This window comes from Conger conger, chromosome 11 (genome assembly GCF_963514075.1).
Source record: "Conger conger chromosome 11, fConCon1.1, whole genome shotgun sequence".
NCBI classification, from domain to species: Eukaryota; Metazoa; Chordata; class Actinopteri; order Anguilliformes; family Congridae; genus Conger; species Conger conger.
Window position 1 is genome coordinate 1,309,152 of NC_083770.1, and position 21,645 is coordinate 1,330,796.

Sequence of the window (21,645 nt, forward strand, 5' to 3'; positions counted from 1 at the left end):
CGTTAGCCAAGCACATTATTCAATAAAAAAGAATTCAACACAGGATCTCCTTGTCATATATTATGAATCCTTGTATTGTTCAAGTCCATCTCCGTCTGACTAAATGTTGTAGCTCAGAGTATAAGTTGAGATAATACTCAGGCAATATACAACACTCCTGTTGTCACAATTTTATTTTCAAGATAGAAAAGAAAAAAAAGAAAGAAAGAAAATGAACAGAATCAATAAAATTAAAAATGTATGCACGATGCGTACAGGATTATGACTGCCAGCGCCACTGACTCAGAGAAACATCAAAGTGGATCTCCTTGCATTCTGGAAGGAGCCCCAATCCACCTTTCCTCTCTTCTCCATGCTGGCAAAGGCAATGTCTTGCATATCAGCAACAAGCACTGCAAGTGAGCGCACTTTTGACTCAGCTGGCCGTGCGCTCAAAGCACCGTGCAATAAACTAAACCTTGACAATGTGGACTCTCCAATTAGCTAGTCTACTACAGTAGGTGGGTAGGATATTCATATAGTGTAATGGATCTTTCGGATAATAAACTAGCCTAGTTCTTTTGTTTCTGGAAGGCTACCGTAGGCAAGTGCAGTTGACTATATATTTGGGAAAACTAACCTTGAATTAATTAATGATGCAGTTTGTTCAATTTGAAGAAGGAGTTTCAATTAATTTCTAATCATCTAGGCTTATGGATTGTGCTAGTATTTGACTCACAGTTTTGCTTCGGTTGGCTATAGCCGCTTAGGCAAAATTTGAAAATCAATATGAACATGATCGGAGGCTTTGCCGTTCTTTCACTTAGATTTAGTAAAGTTAGAAATTTTGTTGGGCAATTCGACCCAAACCCGCACAACCCAACCTCATTTTCATTTCAGTTGACTGATTTCTACTCCAAATCCTTGTTCTGCTGAAAGGCTAAAAGCCTCCAAGCTTAAAAAAATCCTGACAGCCATTTTACAGGTCACACTTCAACAACAAAATCAAGTTCTACTTTTGAAAATATACTTATTACAGCATACAACTTGCCACGATATGATAAAGCATGAAGTTGTCAAAATACATTTAGATTACTGTAGCAAGGGTCAAAACATGCTGTGTTGACATGTAGGCAGCCATGACAGTGCAGCATTTTCAACCCTTACTATATGCCTACCCCTGGAAGTTGCCTGGTTGACTGGTAATGAAATAGGCTATTTCTAAAATGGAAATTGATAGTTGTCATCAAAGATGTTTTCAAAACTTTAAAAATAGATAGATATAGAGACCAAAATTAGCAAGTGCTATTTGCCATATAGTATTAGATTCCCGAGAAAAGCACAAAAAAATACCCCCATGTCTCATTAAGGACAACACATATTGAATTTGTAAAACAAACGTAGAAACTGACATAAAATGTGATGAAAACAACTAAAGTAATAACACAAAAAGTGTGTTAGATATTAACAAATCCTTTTTGTTTGTTTGTACTCATGATGTTTGCAGCTAGTGGAAATCTGTATCTACCTGCCAAAGTGACTGGTGGAGAAAAAAGTTTGAGACCCTGCATGCATGCCAGCTTTCAACCACTCACTCACTCAAAGTACATGTCCTGCTCCAACTTCTCTTCAGTCTGCCCTCCATTCTCTGAATCCAGAAGAGACCTTGATTCATCTGCATCGTCCATTCCTCACTTATTCAACTTCATCAAAGCGATCTTCGTCTGAACAGAAAAATAATTAAAATTGGATATTGTTTCCATCTGTGGAAGAGAAAAACATATGCACTGATGTAAGTTTACGTTAGCACATCATATTTTAGCAGGGCTTATTACACTTATGTTAGCACATAGCTAGCTATCGTCAAACCATACCGCACTTGTCTAGCTAATAGAAGCGGACCTATTAGCCCACCTCTTGAGCTTAGATAAATAGCATATTAGCTGCATATTGTTGAAGGTTGGGTGCATATGCAAAATTGCAAGACAAATACTTTTGTGGAGAACCAAATTGAATTAGGCTTTGCTATAGTGTTAATGCAATTCATTCTCATTCTCGGGGTGACATTGGCAGTTCGATCCCACCATGGGTGTGTTGAGGTGTCCCTGAGCAAGACACTTAACCTTCAATTGAATATCTTTGTGAGAATGCGTGAATGAGAAGCAGCGCTTTGGATAAAGGTGCTATATAAATGGACATGGCGGCATGGATGGTGCAGTGGGTAGCACTGCCGCCTCACAGCAAGGAGGTCCTGGGCTCGAATCCCCGTCGGCCGGAGCCTCTCTGTGTGGAGTTTGCATGTTCTCCCCGTGTTTGTGTGGGTTTCCTACGGGTACTCCGGTTTCCTCCCACAGTCCAAAGACATGCAGGTTAGGCTGATTGGAGAGTCTAAATTGCCCGTGGGTATGAGTGTGTGAGTGAATGGTGTGTGTGCCCTGCGATGGACTGGCGACCTGTCCAGGGTGCATTCCTGCCTTTCGCCCAATGTATGCTGGGATAGGCTTAGGATAATGAATGAATGAATGATAAATGTACATTTCATGCACAATAAGCATAGTGTGCTATATTGCAAGCAATTATATAAAAAAGGCAATTTTTAATTGATCAAACTAAAGGCTCTTAATTGGTGAAATTATGGACACCTGGGGCCTCATTTATAAACGTTGCGTAGGCACAAAAGAATGCGTACGCCACTTTCTAAGCAAACTTTGGCATTTATAAAAAACTTGACGGGAAAATGTGCGGTCCTCCACGGAAACTCTGACCCATGCGTACGCACATTAACTGGAGAAATGAGAAACTGTGCCTTTAATGCTCGTGACGTAAGACCAGGAAAACGGGAAGTGAAACAGGATCTAAAAAGGTATAAAGATTTGCCGGGAGTTGTGGCTGGGTATGGCTGCTGTAAGGACGTGCTTCGTCCCTGTTATACTTATTAAAGTGTTGCGTTGTTGAATCTCGCTATACGGGTTCTCTCCCTTCCTAAGTGCAACACAACATTTGGCGACGAGAGAAGTCGAAAATGATATACAACAGATACCACTGTGTAAAATAAATCGAAATTGATTGTTGTTGATTGTACTCTTAAAGGGTTCTGATTTTCTGCATGTTTACACTAGGACTCGGACCTATACTGTCCTCTCAGGTCCTCTTTGCACTTGTTCTTGTGTTTAATTTGCACTTTGTTGTACGTCGCTCTGGATAAGAGCGTCTGCTAAATGCCATGCAATGTAATGTAATGCAATGAAATATTACCTCTCACGTATCATATACGAAGAGTTAATTTGCAAAAACGGATAAAAGCCTCTCTTACAACGAATAAACAAACAGCTGTTTGATTGATGCTCCCTGGAGTGCCCAAAAAATATGATTTAGGGTGATAAATATAAACGGAGATGTTGTTGTAAAATAATCCCTCAAATATGTAGATGAATTGTTAAACAATACTTCATGTATTCTCATAAATAATATGGTGAACAGTCGGACAAATTGCGCTGCACTGATGCCGTTTACAATGCGTCAGTCGGGCAGATACGAGCATAGTTTCATATATTGTTATCATATTCATATATCATGTTTTATAATGTGTTTATTGTTATAAAAATTTTTTGCACATTCGTTGTGCAGAACTGTTCGTCATTTACAATCAATTAGGATAATTCCCACACCTGTAGCTTTTCAGAGGCAATCAAAAGGCTGAAATCCCTTTTCTTGGCCTTCTTTTCAGCTTTTGCCATTGTCGTCTTCGTGAAATGCATATTCATTAGGGGTGTTTCACTGTCTATTTATAGGCAACTGTGGGCGGGACATGAAGCTGGCAAAGTTGCGCCACATTTAGAGTTGATTGTGATTTATAAAGGAAAACTGGCGTGGGACGTGCGGATGCACTGTTTTATAAATCAGAATTTTTTTTTGCGTACGCACGTCCTAGGTTTCATGCGTACGCAACCTTTTGACGTGAATCCTAAGCACAGTTTTATAAATGAGGCCCCTGGCCACAAAAACGAGCCACATGGAGGATGATAAAAAATGTAAAAACAAAGCAAATTATAATTAGCCAAACCTGTATTGTGTTGATAGATTTATGAAAGAAATTAAACACCTGTTCAGCAACCTCATTATGAGCCCATTAGCCAAGTAGGCTATACAACACATTGTGAATTCAAACAGTATTCACTCTAGCCCTCGAAATTGATATTTCAAAGTGTCCCTGAGCAAGACACCTAAACCCCAAATGCTCCTGACGAGCTGGTCGGTGCCTTGCATGGCAGCCAATTGCCGTCAGTGTGTGAGTGTGTGTATGAATGGGTGAATGAGAAGCAACAATTGTACAGCGCTTTGGATAAAGGCGCTATATAAATGCCAACCATTTGCTTATTAAATATTATGTTAACCATTTGCAAATATTGACACCAAAATTTTGCGCCCAATCTCATACTCAAAATCCCATCCCAGTGATCCCTGACCTTACTCAAATGATATGAGTTAACATTTTTTCTGGGTAGGAGTGGGAGAGGTCATGTCCAATGTGGAGCATTTTGAATGGCAGTTTTAACGTTAAAAGACGTCTTGGTTTTAAGCAGTGTCAAAAACATGAACACAAACATAAATAAAACCAGAACTGCTGCTCACAGCATTGGTCAAACAGTCTCCATTTAAAGGTCATGTAATGCTTATTGTCAGAGCAATCGTCAGTTGAGAAATTCACAGCTCCGGATTTAGGCTAGTAACAGGCTAATGAAATGAAAATGAAATGCACCATTAACAACTTTAATTGACACAATGAAAATCCAATTTATTCTGGAAGCCAACATAGCCAAAGTAGCAAGCTAGCTAGATTTAATTTCTGAACCAACCTGATATTGATCTGGGATTTTTGCTAATGTTAGCAAGATGCAAGCTAGGTCATGACTAGGGGAAGTAACATAAGGTGATGCTACACAAGGCAACTTTTGGGGCAAGTCATTGGGGCAGATATTTTAGCTTATTTTAAAGACGGAAAATACACACAACAATCTTTTCTGAAACATTTTATGTAATTTAAATCCACTATTACAGTTCAATTTGCAACTTTGTCAAATGCCATGTTTCACTTTTTACCCACCTTTTGGGAGCAGAGCTACAGGCAGGCGAAGAGGCTATTTCCCATTGTTGTGATGCATAAAATAAAATCATCCCTGACTTTATCACAATATACCTTAAGACCGGTTCACCTTTACATCCCAACATGCCAATGTGAAATGCACCTCTCAGTGGTACCAGGGAAGAAATAGGAGGGTATGCATAATACTGTTCTGGATGCACATCCAGCTACTGCCAAAATTACAACTTAAATGATCTCAGACCACCATGAAAATCAACCAGTGGGAAAAAAAAAAAAAAATTGACAATGAAACAAAAATGCCTCTATTTCTCTAAACTTGGAAAACGGAAATCGGAAAACGAGGAATAACAACAAGAAAGAAGGATATGTTAGGTGAGCGTACGTGCATCATAGTGGAGTGGAGCTCAGGAACAAAGCGTGAAATAAAGAAATAGCTTCTCAGCTGTATGATGGCGTGCACTATTTGTGGGCACTACAGGTTAGGGGGGCTCTTCTGCCCATATTAACTATGAGAAAGGGAATTCAAGCTTGGATTAATTTAGGTAATTTTTTACTATATGAAAAGACACAGTAGCTTGACATCTGTCAGTAGGACAGCACTAAAACCAACACTACATAATAGAAGGCTTCCGACTGGCCATACTACAGCTTTTCAATTTAGATTCCTTTTCGGGAATCATTTTGGGGAGAAGAATCAACAGCTTCTCAAGCATGAAAATTAGAAATATAAAACTGGAAATACACATTAGAGAGCTACCTACTGGCCAAACTACAACTTTCAAAATGAAAAAATTAGCGGCACGGTGGTGCAATGAATAGCGCTGTCGCAACAGAAAGCAAGAAAGTCCAGGGTTCAATGCCAGCTGTGTGAAGTTTGCATGTTGCATGATAATTTAAGGATGGGATGGTCATTTATGAATTTGATAGCTTCTCAAACATAGTAGAACAGTGCTAATACCAATACCAGAGGGCCCCCAACTGGCCATGCTAAAACTTTTAGAATGCAAAATATAATTCCCTTTAATTTTGGTCAATTCTTATTTGGAAAAAAAATTATTCGCTTTACAATGGTCAGTAGGCCGACAGTAAAATCAACTGTACTTAATGGATTGGCCACACTACAACCTTCAGAATTCAAAATTGAAAGTGTTAAAACATTGTTACAAGATCATTGTAAATCCCTTCCCATCACTGAAAAAGGCTCACATGTTGACTCACCCCATGTTTATAGTCCTTAAATTCGGGTTTCAAAATATGCAGTTGAGACCGACATTGTAAAAACATTGTATAGCTGTACAATAATTTGAACTTGGTTGACCGTTAGAAGTCGGAAATGACCTATCATACCTTTAACTTCTGTTTAATTTTTGTGAAGTTTCTCAGCCATCAGTAGGACAGTATTAAAACAAACACTATGGCCAGTAGAGAGCCCCCTACTGGCCATATGACAACTTCAAGATTTTTTTATTAAAATTTAAATTCAATAACCTATAAACAATGAACAACCTATGAACAATGAGGAGGAGAGAAAGCTGGCTATACTCACGAGGGCTACCAACTAGCCATACTCAGGGCTGGACTGGCTATATAGTCTACATGCCCGCGGGCATGTGGGCCGGTCTAGTTTTGGACCGGTATGATTTATTTATTTATTTAAAAATAAAAAAATAAATAAAAAAAATAAACATTTTTAATGTTTTTGTTATCGAGCGGCCCCCAAAAAATGGACAGCGGCCCATTAGCTCATTTTCTATACTGACAGTGGGCCGGCCCAATCACATGCTTAAGCCCAACCCCTCCCGTCTGGTAGGCTCAACCCTGACCCCTCCTCCCTGTTGTCAAGTTGTTGTCAGTTGAGAAATGGATCGAAATGGATCGAAAGCGCAAAGGAGGTGCCCAGAAAATTAGAGACAAGGAAGTCCAAAAGTTGGCAGAGGATGCCTCAAAATGTAGAAAGATTACACAAATGTTCTCTGGAACTGCTGCTAGTAGCAGTAACAGTAGCAGTAACGTTAACGTTAGTCAGCAGCAACGCGAGTCGGACAGTGACACAGACTCAGAGTCAGTTGTGACAGTGGAGGATATAGCTAGCACTAAAGAGGTAAGCTAAGCAGTCACTCGGTCAGTCAGTCACTCGGTCTCACTAAGCAACGTTACGTTAGCATAATTTTTTGGGCTAGGTCTTATGAATGTTAGCACAGAATGGCTAATACTATTGCTAACTCTAGATGTCTCATCACCTTGGAATAAGTCGACAGTGAGTGAGTACACTGGTCCACACTTGCATTGGTATACTTGATCTGTCCATGACACTAATGATTTGATGAATGGTAGATATCCATCATATGCATATTGAACAGACTGCAAGGATGTTGTAGTGATGGGCGGTGTCCGACCGATTGTGGTGGGCCGGTCTGAGCCAAATGGCAGGGCCTATTTTTTGCCCCAGTCCAGCCCTGGCCATACTGCAACTTCTAGTTTCTGTTTAATTTCGGTCAGTTTGGAAAGCATACAGAAAGATAGTGGCATGATGATGCAGTGAATAGCACTGCTGCCTCACAAGAAGGGCTCCAATACTTGGGTCAAATCCTGGCTGGTGAATAAATTCATTAAGTTATTACAGTTACAGACTTACCATCAGTTTACCAATGGTTAAAATACTATTTAATAATTTATAAGCAAACCTAAAGTGTTTTTAAAAAACTGAACAAACTGAAATAATATGCACAAAACTAGCACACAAAAAAAAGCGCTTGAAGTTTCTAAATGGTAACTAGCTGCTTGGAGCTGAAATTAGTACAATACATTGATAGGCTAGTACGTTTCCTGGCTTAATTTGGTCCAACGCAGACTGAAAGAGCATGCTGTTTACCATCATTTACCATTATCATTTAACAGAAAATAGAGCATGTTGCACTAATAAGAAAATGTATGTCCACATTTCTGACAGTTGTAGTATGGCCAGAGGTAGCCCTCTAATCTGTATTACCAGCTTTATTTCTTTCCTCATTGGGTTTGAAAAGCCATTGAGTTTCTTTATGAATAAACGATGGGAGGCGATTTAACGGTGCTGGGTTTAGTGCTTTCCATTGTCATTGAGAAGCCGTTGATTTTTAAAAATGTATTATATTTTTGTCGCTGTACTTTACAGACGGTCCCTAAAATCTCGGATAAAAAAATCGGATTGCCATCGAGATCAATGTAGTTCCCAATTTTAAAAATATAGGCTGAGTAAATGATGAGGAGAAAGAGGTTGTAGTTACCCCTCTACATTGCCAGAGTTAAAAATTTAGTATTACCGTATTTGATAGCTAACTAATCGTAAGGCAATACATTCCTGCCAAAATGGCAAACACGTGAAAGCAAGCTAAAAAGCAAACGGCTGGTTCTCACTCTCAGCATACAAATGGTGAATACTTCAAGGGCTATTGATGTAGCCTAGAATACACCGCGTGTATTCGTTATTCGTGCACGCGTTTACTGAATACCACTAATACTGCAGCTGTAATGTAACGTTAGCCAACTCAGTTTGATCGTATGGCTACCTTAAATCATATACATACATGTTAACAAAAATAGAAAGCTGTAGTGTTTACTATACCTTTAATAATATATTAAATTATAACACGAATGTAGTTCGCTAGTCACGCGTTAATAATAGACAAATAAGTTTTGGAAACTTTACCTAATGAAGCTTGTGGAGAACTCTTCGGCTACACTTCGCCCCACATCAGCTGACATTCTCCTGTTTACTACGTCATCCTTACGCCCTCTCTGAACCACTGTCCTGAAAAATTAGTTCTCCTTCAGAGACACACCGATCAGCCACAACATTAAAATGACCTGCTTACACCAGTTTTGTCAAGATTAAAAATTCTTTAAAATGTATAAGCTTGTCTATAAACACTTAACATGTCATTATATTGTGACGGCCTGGGGTTCTGTACCTGGGCTGGATTGGACCCAGGTCGTGTTTAAAGTTTTTATTAGAAAATGTGTCTTAGGGCAATTTTCAATGTTTTTACTGTGCACAGGGCGCAGCCATGTTGGAAAAAGTGACGTTGTTCGCCCGGACAGGGGTAAATTGGGTGGAGTTATCTTCCCGCCGTGTGTCATAATGTGGTGTTCAAACAGGTCGTCTGATCTGCGATTAAAAAATTGTCGGCCGACCAGTTTGGTCAGTCTGCGAATGTTTGCTGTGAAGGGCATTACTGTTAGTCTGTTTTAATAAAACAAAGACGTATCGTTTTGTTATTTAAATATCTCAGACGTGATCATGAACACAAGAACACCGCCTGAACTCTGCTGTTTGGATCCAAAGACCAGCACTTTGTTCCTGTCTCAGTGTTCCCTGATATTCAAACTACAGCCTTCCATGTTTCCCACTGAACGTTCCTGGGTCGCCGATGTTATCACCTTCCTGTCTGGAAGAGTTTGTGAGAAGGGAACATCCTTCTGGGACGCTGGCGCCCCCGAGTGCAATGGCCTCTTTGCCGCAGCTATGAAGAGGGTCTTTGACCGGGCTATCTCCAGACTTGCTGCCACACGAGAACTTTTCTGCATCTGCCAGGGCAATTGCTCAGTCTTGGATTACTCCATTGAATTCCGGACCCTGGTGGCCTCAGCTGTTTGGGGGCACACTGCACTTCATGGGGCTTTCTACAACAGACTGTCCAAGCAGATTCTTGCTCCTGTTCCCCGTTCCATTCGCCCACCCCTGAGGGAGGTCTTCAAACCTGAACCAAAGCGGAACCCTTGCAGGTGGGATGAACTTGGTCTCAGTAAGAGAGGGAGAGGCAATTGTCAGAGCTCTCAAGCCCTCCACACTCTCTCAAACCCTCCACACCAACTTACTCAAGCCCCCTACACAAATGCTCTCAAGCCCTCCACACCAACTTACTCAAGCCCTCCACACCAACAAACTCAAGCCCTCAACACAAACGCTCTCAAGCCCTCCACACCAACAAACTCAAGCCCTCAACACAAACGCTCTCAAGCCCTCCACACCAACTCACTCAAGCCCTCTACACAAACGCTCTCAAGCCCTGCACACCAACTTACTCAAGCCCTCTACACAAATGCTCTCAAGCCCTCCACACCAACTTACTCAAGCCCTCCACACCAACAAACTCAAGCCCTCAACACAAACGCTCTCAAGCCCTCCACACCAACTTACTCAAGCACTCCACACTCACCCAAGCCCTCCACACCCTCTCAAGCTCTCCACACAAACGCTCTCAAGCCCTCCACACCAACTTACTGAAGCCCTCCACACCAACGCACTCAAGCCCTCCACACCAACGCGTTCAAGCCCTCCACACCAACACACTCAAGCCCTCCACACCAACACACTCAAGCCCTCCGCACCAACGCACTTAAGCCCTCCACAACAACGCGCTCAAGTCCTCCACATCAACACGCTCAAGCCCTCCACACTAACACTCTCAAGCCCTCCACACTCTCTCAAGCCCTCCACACCAACACACTCAAGGCCTCCACACCAACGCTCTCAAGCCCTCCACACCAACACACTCAAGCCCTCCACACCAATGCACTCAAGCCCTCCACACCAACGCACTCAAGCCCTCTACACCAATGCTCTCAGGGCCTCCACACTCTCTCAAGCCCTCCACACCAGCACACTCAAGCCCTCCACACCAACGCACTCAAGCCCTCCACACCAACACACTCAAGCCCTCCACACCCTCTCAAGCCCTCCACACAAACGCTCTAAAGCCCTCCACACCAACGCTCTCAAGCCCTCCACACCAACACACTCAAGCCCTCCACACCAACACGCTCAAGCCCTCCACACCAACACACTCAAGCCCTCCACACCAACACACTCTAGCCCTCCACACTAACACTCCCAAGCCCTCCACAATCACTCAAGCCCTCCACACTCTCTCAAGCCCTCCACACCAACACACTCAAGCCCTCCACACCAACGCTCTCAAGCCCTCCACACCAACACACTCAAGCCCTCCACACCAACGCTCTCAAGCCCTCCATACCAACACACTCAAGCCCTCCACACCAACGCACTCAAGCCCTCCACACCAACGCACTTAAGCCCTCCACAGCAACAAACTCAAGCCCTCTACACAAACGCTCTCAAGCCCTCCACACCAACTTACTCAAGCCCTCCACACTCACCCAAGCCCTCCACACCCTCTGAAGCCCTCCACACAAACGCTCTCAAGCCCTCCACACCAACTTACTCAAGGCCTCTACACAAATGCTCTCAAGCCCTCCACACCAACTTACTCAAGCCCTCCACACCAACAAACTCAAGCCCTCTACACAAACGCTCTCAAGCCCTCCACACCAACTTACTCAAGCCCTCTACACAAATGCTCTCAAGCCCTCCACACCAACTTACTCAAGCCCTCCACACCAACAAACTCAAGCCCTCCACACCAACGCGTTCAAGACCTCCACACCAACACACTCAAGCCCTCCACACCAACACACTCAAGCCCTCTACACAAATGCTCTCAAGCCCTCCACACCAACACACTCAAGCCCTCCACACCAACGCACTCAAGCCCTCCACACCAACGCGTTCAAGCCCTCCACACCAACACACTCAAGCCCTCCACACCAACACACTCAAGCCCTCCGCACCAACGCACTTAAGCCCTCCACAACAACGCACTCAAGTCCTCCACATCAACACGCTCAAGCCCTCCACACTAACACTCTCAAGCCCTCCACACTCTCTCAAGCCCTCCACACCAACACACTCAAGGCCTCCACACCAACGCTCTCAAGCCCTCCACACCAACACACTCAAGCCCTCCACACCAATGCACTCAAGCCCTCCACACCAACGCACTCAAGCCCTCTACACCAATGCTCTCAGGGCCTCCACACTCTCTCAAGCCCTCCACACCAGCACACTCAAGCCCTCCACACCAACGCACTCAAGCCCTCCACACCAACACAATCAAGCCCTCCACACCCTCTCAAGCCCTCCACACAAACGCTCTCAAGGCCTCCACACCAACTTACTCAAGCCCTCCACACCAACACACTCAAGCCCTCCACGCCAACACGCTCAAGCCCTCCACACCAACACACTCAAGCCCTCCACACCAACACACTCAAGCCCTCCACACCAACACACTCAAGCCCTCCACACCAACACACTCAAGCCCTCCACACTAACACTCCCAAGCCCTCCACACTCTCTCAAGCCCTCCACACCAACACACTCAAGCCCTCCACACCAACGCTCTCAAGCCCTCCACACCAACACACTCAAGCCCTCCACACCAACACACTCAAGCCCTCCACACCAACACACTCAAGCCCTCCGCACCAACGCACTTAAGCCCTCCACAACAACGCACTCAAGCCCTCCACATCAACACGCTCAAGCCCTCCACACTAACACTCTCAAGCCCTCCACACTCTCTCAAGCCCTCCACACCAACACACTCAAGCCCTCCACACCAACGCTCTCAAGCCCTCCACACCAACACACTCAAGCCCTCCACACCAATGCACTCAAGCCCTCCACACCAACGCACTTAAGTCCTCCACACCCTCTCAAGCCCTCCACACCAACGCACTCAAGCCCTCCACAACAACGCACTCAAGCCCTCGACACCAGCACGCTCAAGCCCTCGACACCAGCACGCTCAAGCCCTCCACACCAACACACTCAAGCCCTCCACACCAACACAGTCAAGCCCTCCACACCAACACACTCAAGCCCTCCACACCAACGCACTCAAGCCCTCCACACCAACGCACTCAAGCCCTCACACCAACACACTCAAGCCCTCCACACTCTCTCAATCCCTCCACACGAACACAGTCAAGCCCTCCACACGCTCTCAAGCCCTCCACACCAACACACTCAAGCCCTCCACACCAATGCACTCAAGCCCTCCACACCAACGCACTCAAGCCCTCAACACCAATGCTCTCAGGGCCTCCACACTCTCTCAAGCCCTCCACACCAGCACACTCAAGCCCTCCACACCAACGCACTGAAGCCCTCCACACCCTCTCAAGCCCTCCACACAAACGCTCTCAAGCCCTCCACACCAACTTACTCAAGCCCTCCACACCAACACACTCAAGCCCTCCACGCCAACACGCTCAAGCCCTCCACACCAACACACTCAAGCCCTCCACACCAACACACTCAAGCCCTCCACGCCAACACGCTCAAGCCCTCCACACCAACACACTCAAGCCCTCCACACCAACACACTCAAGCCCTCCACACCAACACACTCAAGCCCTCCACACAAACGCTCTCAAGGCCTCCACACCAACTTACTCAAGCCCTCCACACCAACACACTCAAGCCCTCCACGCCAACACGCTCAAGCCCTCCACACCAACACACTCAAGCCCTCCACACCAACACACTCAAGCCCTCCACACCAACACACTCAAGCCCTCCACACCAACACACTCAAGCCCTCCACACTAACACTCTCAAGCCCTCCACACTCTCTCAAGCCCTCCACACCAACACACTCAAGCCCTCCACACCAACGCTCTCAAGCCCTCCACACCAACACACTCAAGCCCTCCACACCAATGCACTCAAGCCCTCCACACCAACGCACTTAAGCCCTCCACACCCTCTCAAGCCCTCCACACCAACGCACTCAAGCCCTCCACAACAACGCACTCAAGCCCTCCACACCAGCACGCTCAAGCCCTCCACACCAACACACTCAAGCCCTCCACACCAACACACTCAAGCCCTCCACACCAACGCACTCAAGCCCTCCACACCAACGCACTCAAGCCCTCACACCAACACACTCAAGCCCTCCACACTCTCTCAATCCCTCCACACGAACACAGTCAAGCCCTCCACACTCTTTCAAGCCCTCCACACCAACACACTCAAGCCCTCCACACTCTCTCAAGCCCTCCACACCAACACACTCAAGCCCTCCACACTCTCTCAAGCCCTCCACACCAACACACTCAAGCCCTCCACACTCTGTCAAGCCCTCCACACCAACACACTCAAGCCCTCCACACCAACACACTCAAGCCCTCCACACCAACGCACTCAAGCCCTCCACACCAACGCACTGAAGCCCTCCACACCAACGCGCTCAAGCCTTCCACAGCAAAACGCTCAAACCCCCCACACTCACTCAAGCCCTCCACACTCACTCAAGCCCTCCACACTCACTCAAGCCCTCCACACCAACACACTTAAGCCCTCCACACCAACGAACTCAAGCCCTCCAAAACAACGCACTTAAGCCCTCCACACCCTCTCAAGCCCTCCACACCAACACTCTCAAGCCCTCCACACTCTCTCAAGCCCTCCACACCAACACACTCAAGCCCTCCACACCAATACTCTCAACCCGTCCACACCAACGCACTCAAGCCCTCCGCACCAACGCACTTAAGCCCTCCACAACAACGCACTCAAGCCCTCCACACCAACACACTCAAGCCCTCCACACCAACGCACTTAAGCCCTCCACACCCTCTCAAGCCCTCCACACCAACGCACTCAAGCCCTCCACACCAACACACTCAAGCCCTCCACACCAACGCACTTAAGCCCTCCACACCCTCTCAAGCCCTCCACACCAACGCACTCAAGCCCTCCACACCAACGCACTTAAGCCCTCCACAGCAACACGCTCAAACCCCCCACACTCACACAAGCCCTCCACACCAACGCACTTAAGCCCTCCACAGCAACACGCTCAAACCCCCCACACTGACACAAGCCCTCCACACCAACGCTCTCAAGCCTTCCACACTCTCTCAAGCCCTCCACACCAACACACTCAAGCCCTCCACACCTACGCTCTCAAGCCCTCCACACCAACGCACTCAAGCCCTCCACACCTACGCACTCAAGCCCTCCACACCAACACACTCAAGCCCTCCGCACCAACGCACTTAAGCCCTCCACAACAACGCACTCAAGCCCTCCACCCCAACACGCTCAAGCCCTCCACACCAACACACTCAAGCCCTCCACACCAACACACTCAAGCCCTCCACACCAACGCACTCAAGCCCTCCACACCAACACACTCAAGCCCTCCACACTCTCTCAATCCCTCCACACCAACACAGTCAAGCCCTCCACACTCTCTCAAGCCCTCCACACCAACGCTCTCAAGCCCTCCACACTCTTTCAAGCCCTCCACACCAACACACTCAAGCCCTCCACACTCTCTCAAGCCCTCCACACCAACACACTCAAGCCCTCCACACTCTCTCAAGCCCTCCACACCAACACACTCAAGCCCTCCACACTCTGTCAAGCCCTCCAAACCAACACACTCAAGCCCTCCACACCAACACACTCAAGCCCTCCACACCAACGCACTCAAGCCCTCCACACCAACGCACTGAAGCCCTCCACACCAACGCGCTCAAGCCTTCCACAGCAAAACGCTCAAACCCCCCACACTCACTCAAGCCCTCCACACTCACTCAAGCCCTCCACACTCACTCAAGCCCTCCACACCAACACACTTAAGCCCTCCACACCAACGCACTCAAGCCCTCCACAACAACGCACTTAAGCCCTCGACACCCTCTCAAGCCCTCCACACCAACGCTCTCAAGCCCTCCACACCAACGCTCTCAAGCCCTCCACACTCTCTCAAGCCCTCCACACCAACACACTCAAGCCCTCCACACCAATACTCTCAACCCGTCCACACCAACGCACTCAAGCACTCCGCACCAACGCACTTAAGCCCTCCACAACAACGCACTCAAGCCCTCCACACCAACACACTCAAGCCCTCCACACCAACGCACTTAAGCCCTCCACACCCTCTCAAGCCCTCCACACCAATGCACTCAAGCCCTCCACACCAACACACTCAAGCCCTCCACACCAACGCACTTAAGCCCTCCACACCCTCTCAAGCCCTCCACACCAACGCACTCAAGCCCTCCACACCAACGCACTTAAGCCCTCCACAGCAACACGCTCAAACCCCCCACACTCACACAAGCCCTCCACACCAACGCTCTCAAGCCCTCCACACTCTCTCAAGCCCTCCACACCAACACACTCAAGCGCTCCACACCAACGCTCTCAAGCCCTCCATACCAACGCTCTCAAGCCCTCCACACTCTCTCAAGCCCTCCACACCAACACACTCAAGCCCTCCACACCAACGCACTCAAGCCCTCCACACCAACGCTCTCAGGCCCTCCACACTCTCTCAAGCCCTCCACACCAGCACACTCAAGCCCTCCACACCAACGCATTTAAGCCCTCCACAGCAACACGCTCAAACCCCCCACACTGACACAAGCCCTCCACACCAACGCACTTAAGCCCTCCACAGCAACACGCTCAAACCCCCCACACTGACACAAGCCCTCCACACCAACGCTCTCAAGCCTTCCACACTCTCTCAAGCCCTCCACACCAACACACTCAAGCCCTCCACACCTACGCTCTCAAGCCCTCCACACCAACGCACTCAAGCCCTCCACACCTACGCACTCAAGCCCTCCACACCAACACACTCAAGCCCTCCGCACCAACGCACTTAAGCCCTCCACAACAACGCACTCAAGCCCTCCACCCCAACACGCTCAAGCCCTCCACACCAACACACTCAAGCCCTCCACACCAACACACTCAAGCCCTCCACACCAACGCACTCAAGCCCTCACACCAACACACTCAAGCCCTCCACACTCTCTCAATCCCTCCACACCAACACAGTCAAGCCCTCCACACTCTCTCAAGCCCTCCACACCAACGCTCTCAAGCCCTCCACACTCTTTCAAGCCCTCCACACCAACACACTCAAGCCCTCCACACTCTCTCAAGCCCTCCACACCAACACACTCAAGCCCTCCACACTCTCTCAAGCCCTCCACACCAACACACTCAAGCCCTCCACACTCTGTCAAGCCCTCCAAACCAACACACTCAAGCCCTCCACACCAACACACTCAAGCCCTCCACACCAACGCACTCAAGCCCTCCACACCAACGCACTCAAGCCCTCCACACCAACGCGCTCAAGCCTTCCACAGCAAAACGCTCAAACCCCCCACACTCACTCAAGCCCTCCACACTCACTCAAGCCCTCCACACTCACTCAAGCCCTCCACACCAACACACTTAAGCCCTCCACACCAACGCACTCAAGCCCTCCACAACAACGCACTTAAGCCCTCGACACCCTCTCAAGCCCTCCACACCAACGCTCTCAAGCCCTCCACACCAACGCTCTCAAGCCCTCCACACTCTCTCAAGCCCTCCACACCAACACACTCAAGCCCTCCACACCAATACTCTCAACCCGTCCACACCAACGCACTCAAGCACTCCGCACCAACGCACTTAAGCCCTCCACAACAACGCACTCAAGCCCTCCACACCAACACACTCAAGCCCTCCACACCAACGCACTTAAGCCCTCCACACCCTCTCAAGCCCTCCACACCAATGCACTCAAGCCCTCCACACCAACACACTCAAGCCCTCCACACCAACGCACTTAAGCCCTCCACACCCTCTCAAGCCCTCCACACCAACGCACTCAAGCCCTCCACACCAACGCACTTAAGCCCTCCACAGCAACACGCTCAAACCCCCCACACTCACACAAGCCCTCCACACCAACGCTCTCAAGCCCTCCACACTCTCTCAAGCCCTCCACACCAACACACTCAAGCCCTCCACACCAACGCTCTCAAGCCCTCCATACCAACGCTCTCAAGCCCTCCACACTCTCTCAAGCCCTCCACACCAACACACTCAAGCCCTCCACACCAACGCACTCAAGCCCTCCACACCAACGCTCTCAGGCCCTCCACACTCTCTCAAGCCCTCCACACCAGCACACTCAAGCCCTCCACACCAACACACTCAAGCCCTCCACACTCTGTCAAGCCCTCCACACCAACACACTCAAGCCCTCCACACCAACGCACTCAAGCCCTCCACACCAACACACTTAAGCCCTCCACACCCTCTCAAGCCCTCCACACCAACGCACTCAAGCCCTCCACACCAACGCACTTAAGCCCTCCACAGCAACACGCTCAAACCCCCCACACTGACACAAGCCCTCCACACCAACGCACTTAAGCCCTCCACAGCAACACGCTCAAACCCCCCACACTGACACAAGCCCTCCACACCAACGCTCTCAAGCCTTCCACACTCTCTCAAGCCCTCCACACCAACACACTCAAGCCCTCCACACCTACGCTCTCAAGCCCTCCACACCAACGCACTCAAGCCCTCCACACCTACGCACTCAAGCCCTCCACACCAACACACTCAAGCCCTCCGCACCAACGCACTTAAGCCCTCCACAACAACGCACTCAAGCCCTCCACCCCAACACGCTCAAGCCCTCCACACCAACACACTCAAGCCCTCCACACCAACACACTCAAGCCCTCCACACCAACGCACTCAAGCCCTCACACCAACACACTCAAGCCCTCCACACTCTCTCAATCCCTCCACACCAACACAGTCAAGCCCTCCACACTCTCTCAAGCCCTCCACACCAACGCTCTCAAGCCCTCCACACTCTTTCAAGCCCTCCACACCAACACACTCAAGCCCTCCACACTCTCTCAAGCCCTCCACACCAACACACTCAAGCCCTCCACACTCTCTCAAGCCCTCCACACCAACACACTCAAGCCCTCCACACTCTGTCAAGCCCTCCAAACCAACACACTCAAGCCCTCCACACCAACACACTCAAGCCCTCCACACCAACGCACTCAAGCCCTCCACACCAACACACTCAAGCCCTCCACACTCTCTCAATCCCTCCACACCAACACAGTCAAGCCCTCCACACTCTCTCAAGCCCTCCACACCAACGCTCTCAAGCCCTCCACACTCTTTCAAGCCCTCCACACCAACACACTCAAGCCCTCCACACTCTCTCAAGCCCTCCACACCAACACACTCAAGCCCTCCACACTCTCTCAAGCCCTCCACACCAACACACTCAAGCCCTCCACACTCTGTCAAGCCCTCCAAACCAACACACTCAAGCCCTCCACACCAACACACTCAAGCCCTCCACACCAACACACTCAAGCCCTCCACACCAACGCACTCAAGCCCTCCACACCAACGCACTGAAGCCCTCCACACCAACGCGCTCAAGCCTTCCACAGCAAAACGCTCAAACCCCCCACACTCACTCAAGCCCTCCACACTCACTCAAGCCCTCCACACTCACTCAAGCCCTCCACACCAACACACTTAAGCCCTCCACACCAACGCACTCAAGCCCTCCACAACAACGCACTTAAGCCCTCGACACCCTCTCAAGCCCTCCACACCAACGCTCTCAAGCCCTCCACACCAACGCTCTCAAGCCCTCCACACTCTCTCAAGCCCTCCACACCAACACACTCAAGCCCTCCACACCAATACTCTCAACCCGTCCACACCAACGCACTCAAGCACTCCGCACCAACGCACTTAAGCCCTCCACAACAACGCACTCAAGCCCTCCACACCAACACACTCAAGCCCTCCACACCAACGCACTTAAGCCCTCCACACCCTCTCAAGCCCTCCACACCAATGCACTCAAGCCCTCCACACCAACACACTCAAGCCCTCCACACCAACGCACTTAAGCCCTCCACACCCTCTCAAGCCCTCCACACCAACGCACTCAAGCCCTCCACACCAACGCACTTAAGCCCTCCACAGCAACACGCTCAAACCCCCCACACTCACACAAGCCCTCCACACCAACGCTCTCAAGCCCTCCACACTCTCTCAAGCCCTCCACACCAACACACTCAAGCCCTCCACACCAACGCTCTCAAGCCCTCCATACCAACGCTCTCAAGCCCTCCACACTCTCTCAAGCCCTCCACACCAACACACTCAAGCCCTCCACACCAACGCACTCAAGCCCTCCACACCAACGCTCTCAGGCCCTCCACACTCTCTCAAGCACTCCACACCAGCACACTCAAGCCCTCCACACCAACGCATTTAAGCCCTCCACAGCAACACGCTCAAACCCCCCACACTGACACAAGCCCTCCACACCAACGCACTTAAGCCCTCCACAGCAACACGCTCAAACCCCCCACACTGACACAAGCCCTCCACACCAACGTTCTCAAGCCTTCCACACTCTCTCAAGCCCTCCACACCAACACACTCAAGCCCTCCACACCTACGCTCTCAAGCCCTCCACACCAACGCACTCAAGCCCTCCACACCTACGCACTCAAGCCCTCCACACCAACACACTCAAGCCCTCCGCACCAACGCACTTAAGCCCTCCACAACAACGCACTCAAGCCCTCCACCCCAACACGCTCAAGCCCTCCACACCAACACACTCAAGCCCTCCACACCAACACACTCAAGCCCTCCACACCAACGCACTCAAGCCCTCACACCAACACACTCAAGCCCTCCACACTCTCTCAATCCCTCCACACCAACACAGTCAAGCCCTCCACACTCTCTCAAGCCCTCCACACCAACGCTCTCAAGCCCTCCACACTCTTTCAAGCCCTCCACACCAACACACTCAAGCCCTCCCCACTCTCTCAAGCCCTCCACACCAACACACTCAAGCCCTCCACACTCTCTCAAGCCCTCCACACCAACACACTCAAGCCCTCCACACTCTGTCAAGCCCTCCAAACCAACACACTCAAGCCCTCCACACCAACACACTCAAGCCCTCCACACCAACGCACTCAAGCCCTCCACACCAACGCACTGAAGCCCTCCACACCAACGCGCTCAAGCCTTCCACAGCAAAACGCTCAAACCCCCCACACTCACTCAAGCCCTCCACACTCACTCAAGCCCTCCACACTCACTCAAGCCCTCCACACCAACACACTTAAGCCCTCCACACCAACGCACTCAAGCCCTCCACAACAACGCACTTAAGCCCTCGACACCCTCTCAAGCCCTCCACACCAACGCTCTCAAGCCCTCCACACCAACGCTCTCAAGCCCTCCACACTCTCTCAAGCCCTCCACACCAACACACTCAAGCCCTCCACACCAATACTCTCAACCCGTCCACACCAACGCACTCAAGCACTCCGCACCAACGCACTTAAGCCCTCCACAACAACGCACTCAAGCCCTCCACACCAACACACTCAAGCCCTCCACACCAACGCACTTAAGCCCTCCACACCCTCTCAAGCCCTCCACACCAATGCACTCAAGCCCTCCACACCAACACACTCAAGCCCTCCACACCAACGCACTTAAGCCCTCCACACCCTCTCAAGCCCTCCACACCAACGCACTCAAGCCCTCCACACCAACGCACTTAAGCCCTCCACAGCAACACGCTCAAACCCCCCACACTCACACAAGCCCTCCACACCAACGCTCTCAAGCCCTCCACACTCTCTCAAGCCCTCCACACCAACACACTCAAGCCCTCCACACCAACGCTCTCAAGCCCTCCATACCAACGCTCTCAAGCCCTCCACACTCTCTCAAGCCCTCCACACCAACACACTCAAGCCCTCCACACCAACGCACTCAAGCCCTCCACACCAACGCTCTCAGGCCCTCCACACTCTCTCAAGCC

The 21,645-nt window shown here is 49.6% G+C and overlaps 2 protein-coding genes across 4 annotated transcripts in view; one reads left to right on the forward strand and one right to left on the reverse strand.

Annotated features, from left to right (window-relative positions):
• The window catches only part of slc2a8 (solute carrier family 2 member 8), a 93,305-nt gene that overhangs the window by 39,553 nt on the left and 32,107 nt on the right, over window positions 1–21,645 (reverse strand). For 2 of the 3 annotated variants that reach the window (XM_061261226.1, XM_061261228.1), the window contains exons 1-2: window positions 8,769–8,822; window positions 1,579–1,742 (exon numbers count right to left, since the gene is read on the reverse strand). In XM_061261226.1, coding sequence (XP_061117210.1) covers window positions 1,579–1,667 — 89 coding nt within the window. In that variant the 5' untranslated portion in view covers window positions 1,668–1,742; window positions 8,769–8,822. Of the gene's footprint in view, window positions 1–1,578; window positions 1,743–8,768; window positions 8,823–21,645 lie in introns of those variants that run through there. The other variant, XM_061261227.1, reaches the window with a different exon arrangement.
• The window catches only part of zbtb26 (zinc finger and BTB domain containing 26), a 47,129-nt gene continuing 35,195 nt past the window's right edge, over window positions 9,712–21,645 (forward strand). Inside the window, exon 1 of the mRNA XM_061261230.1 lies at window positions 9,712–9,844. The gene's annotated coding sequence lies outside the window, so the exon portion shown is untranslated. The remainder of the gene's footprint in view (window positions 9,845–21,645) is intronic.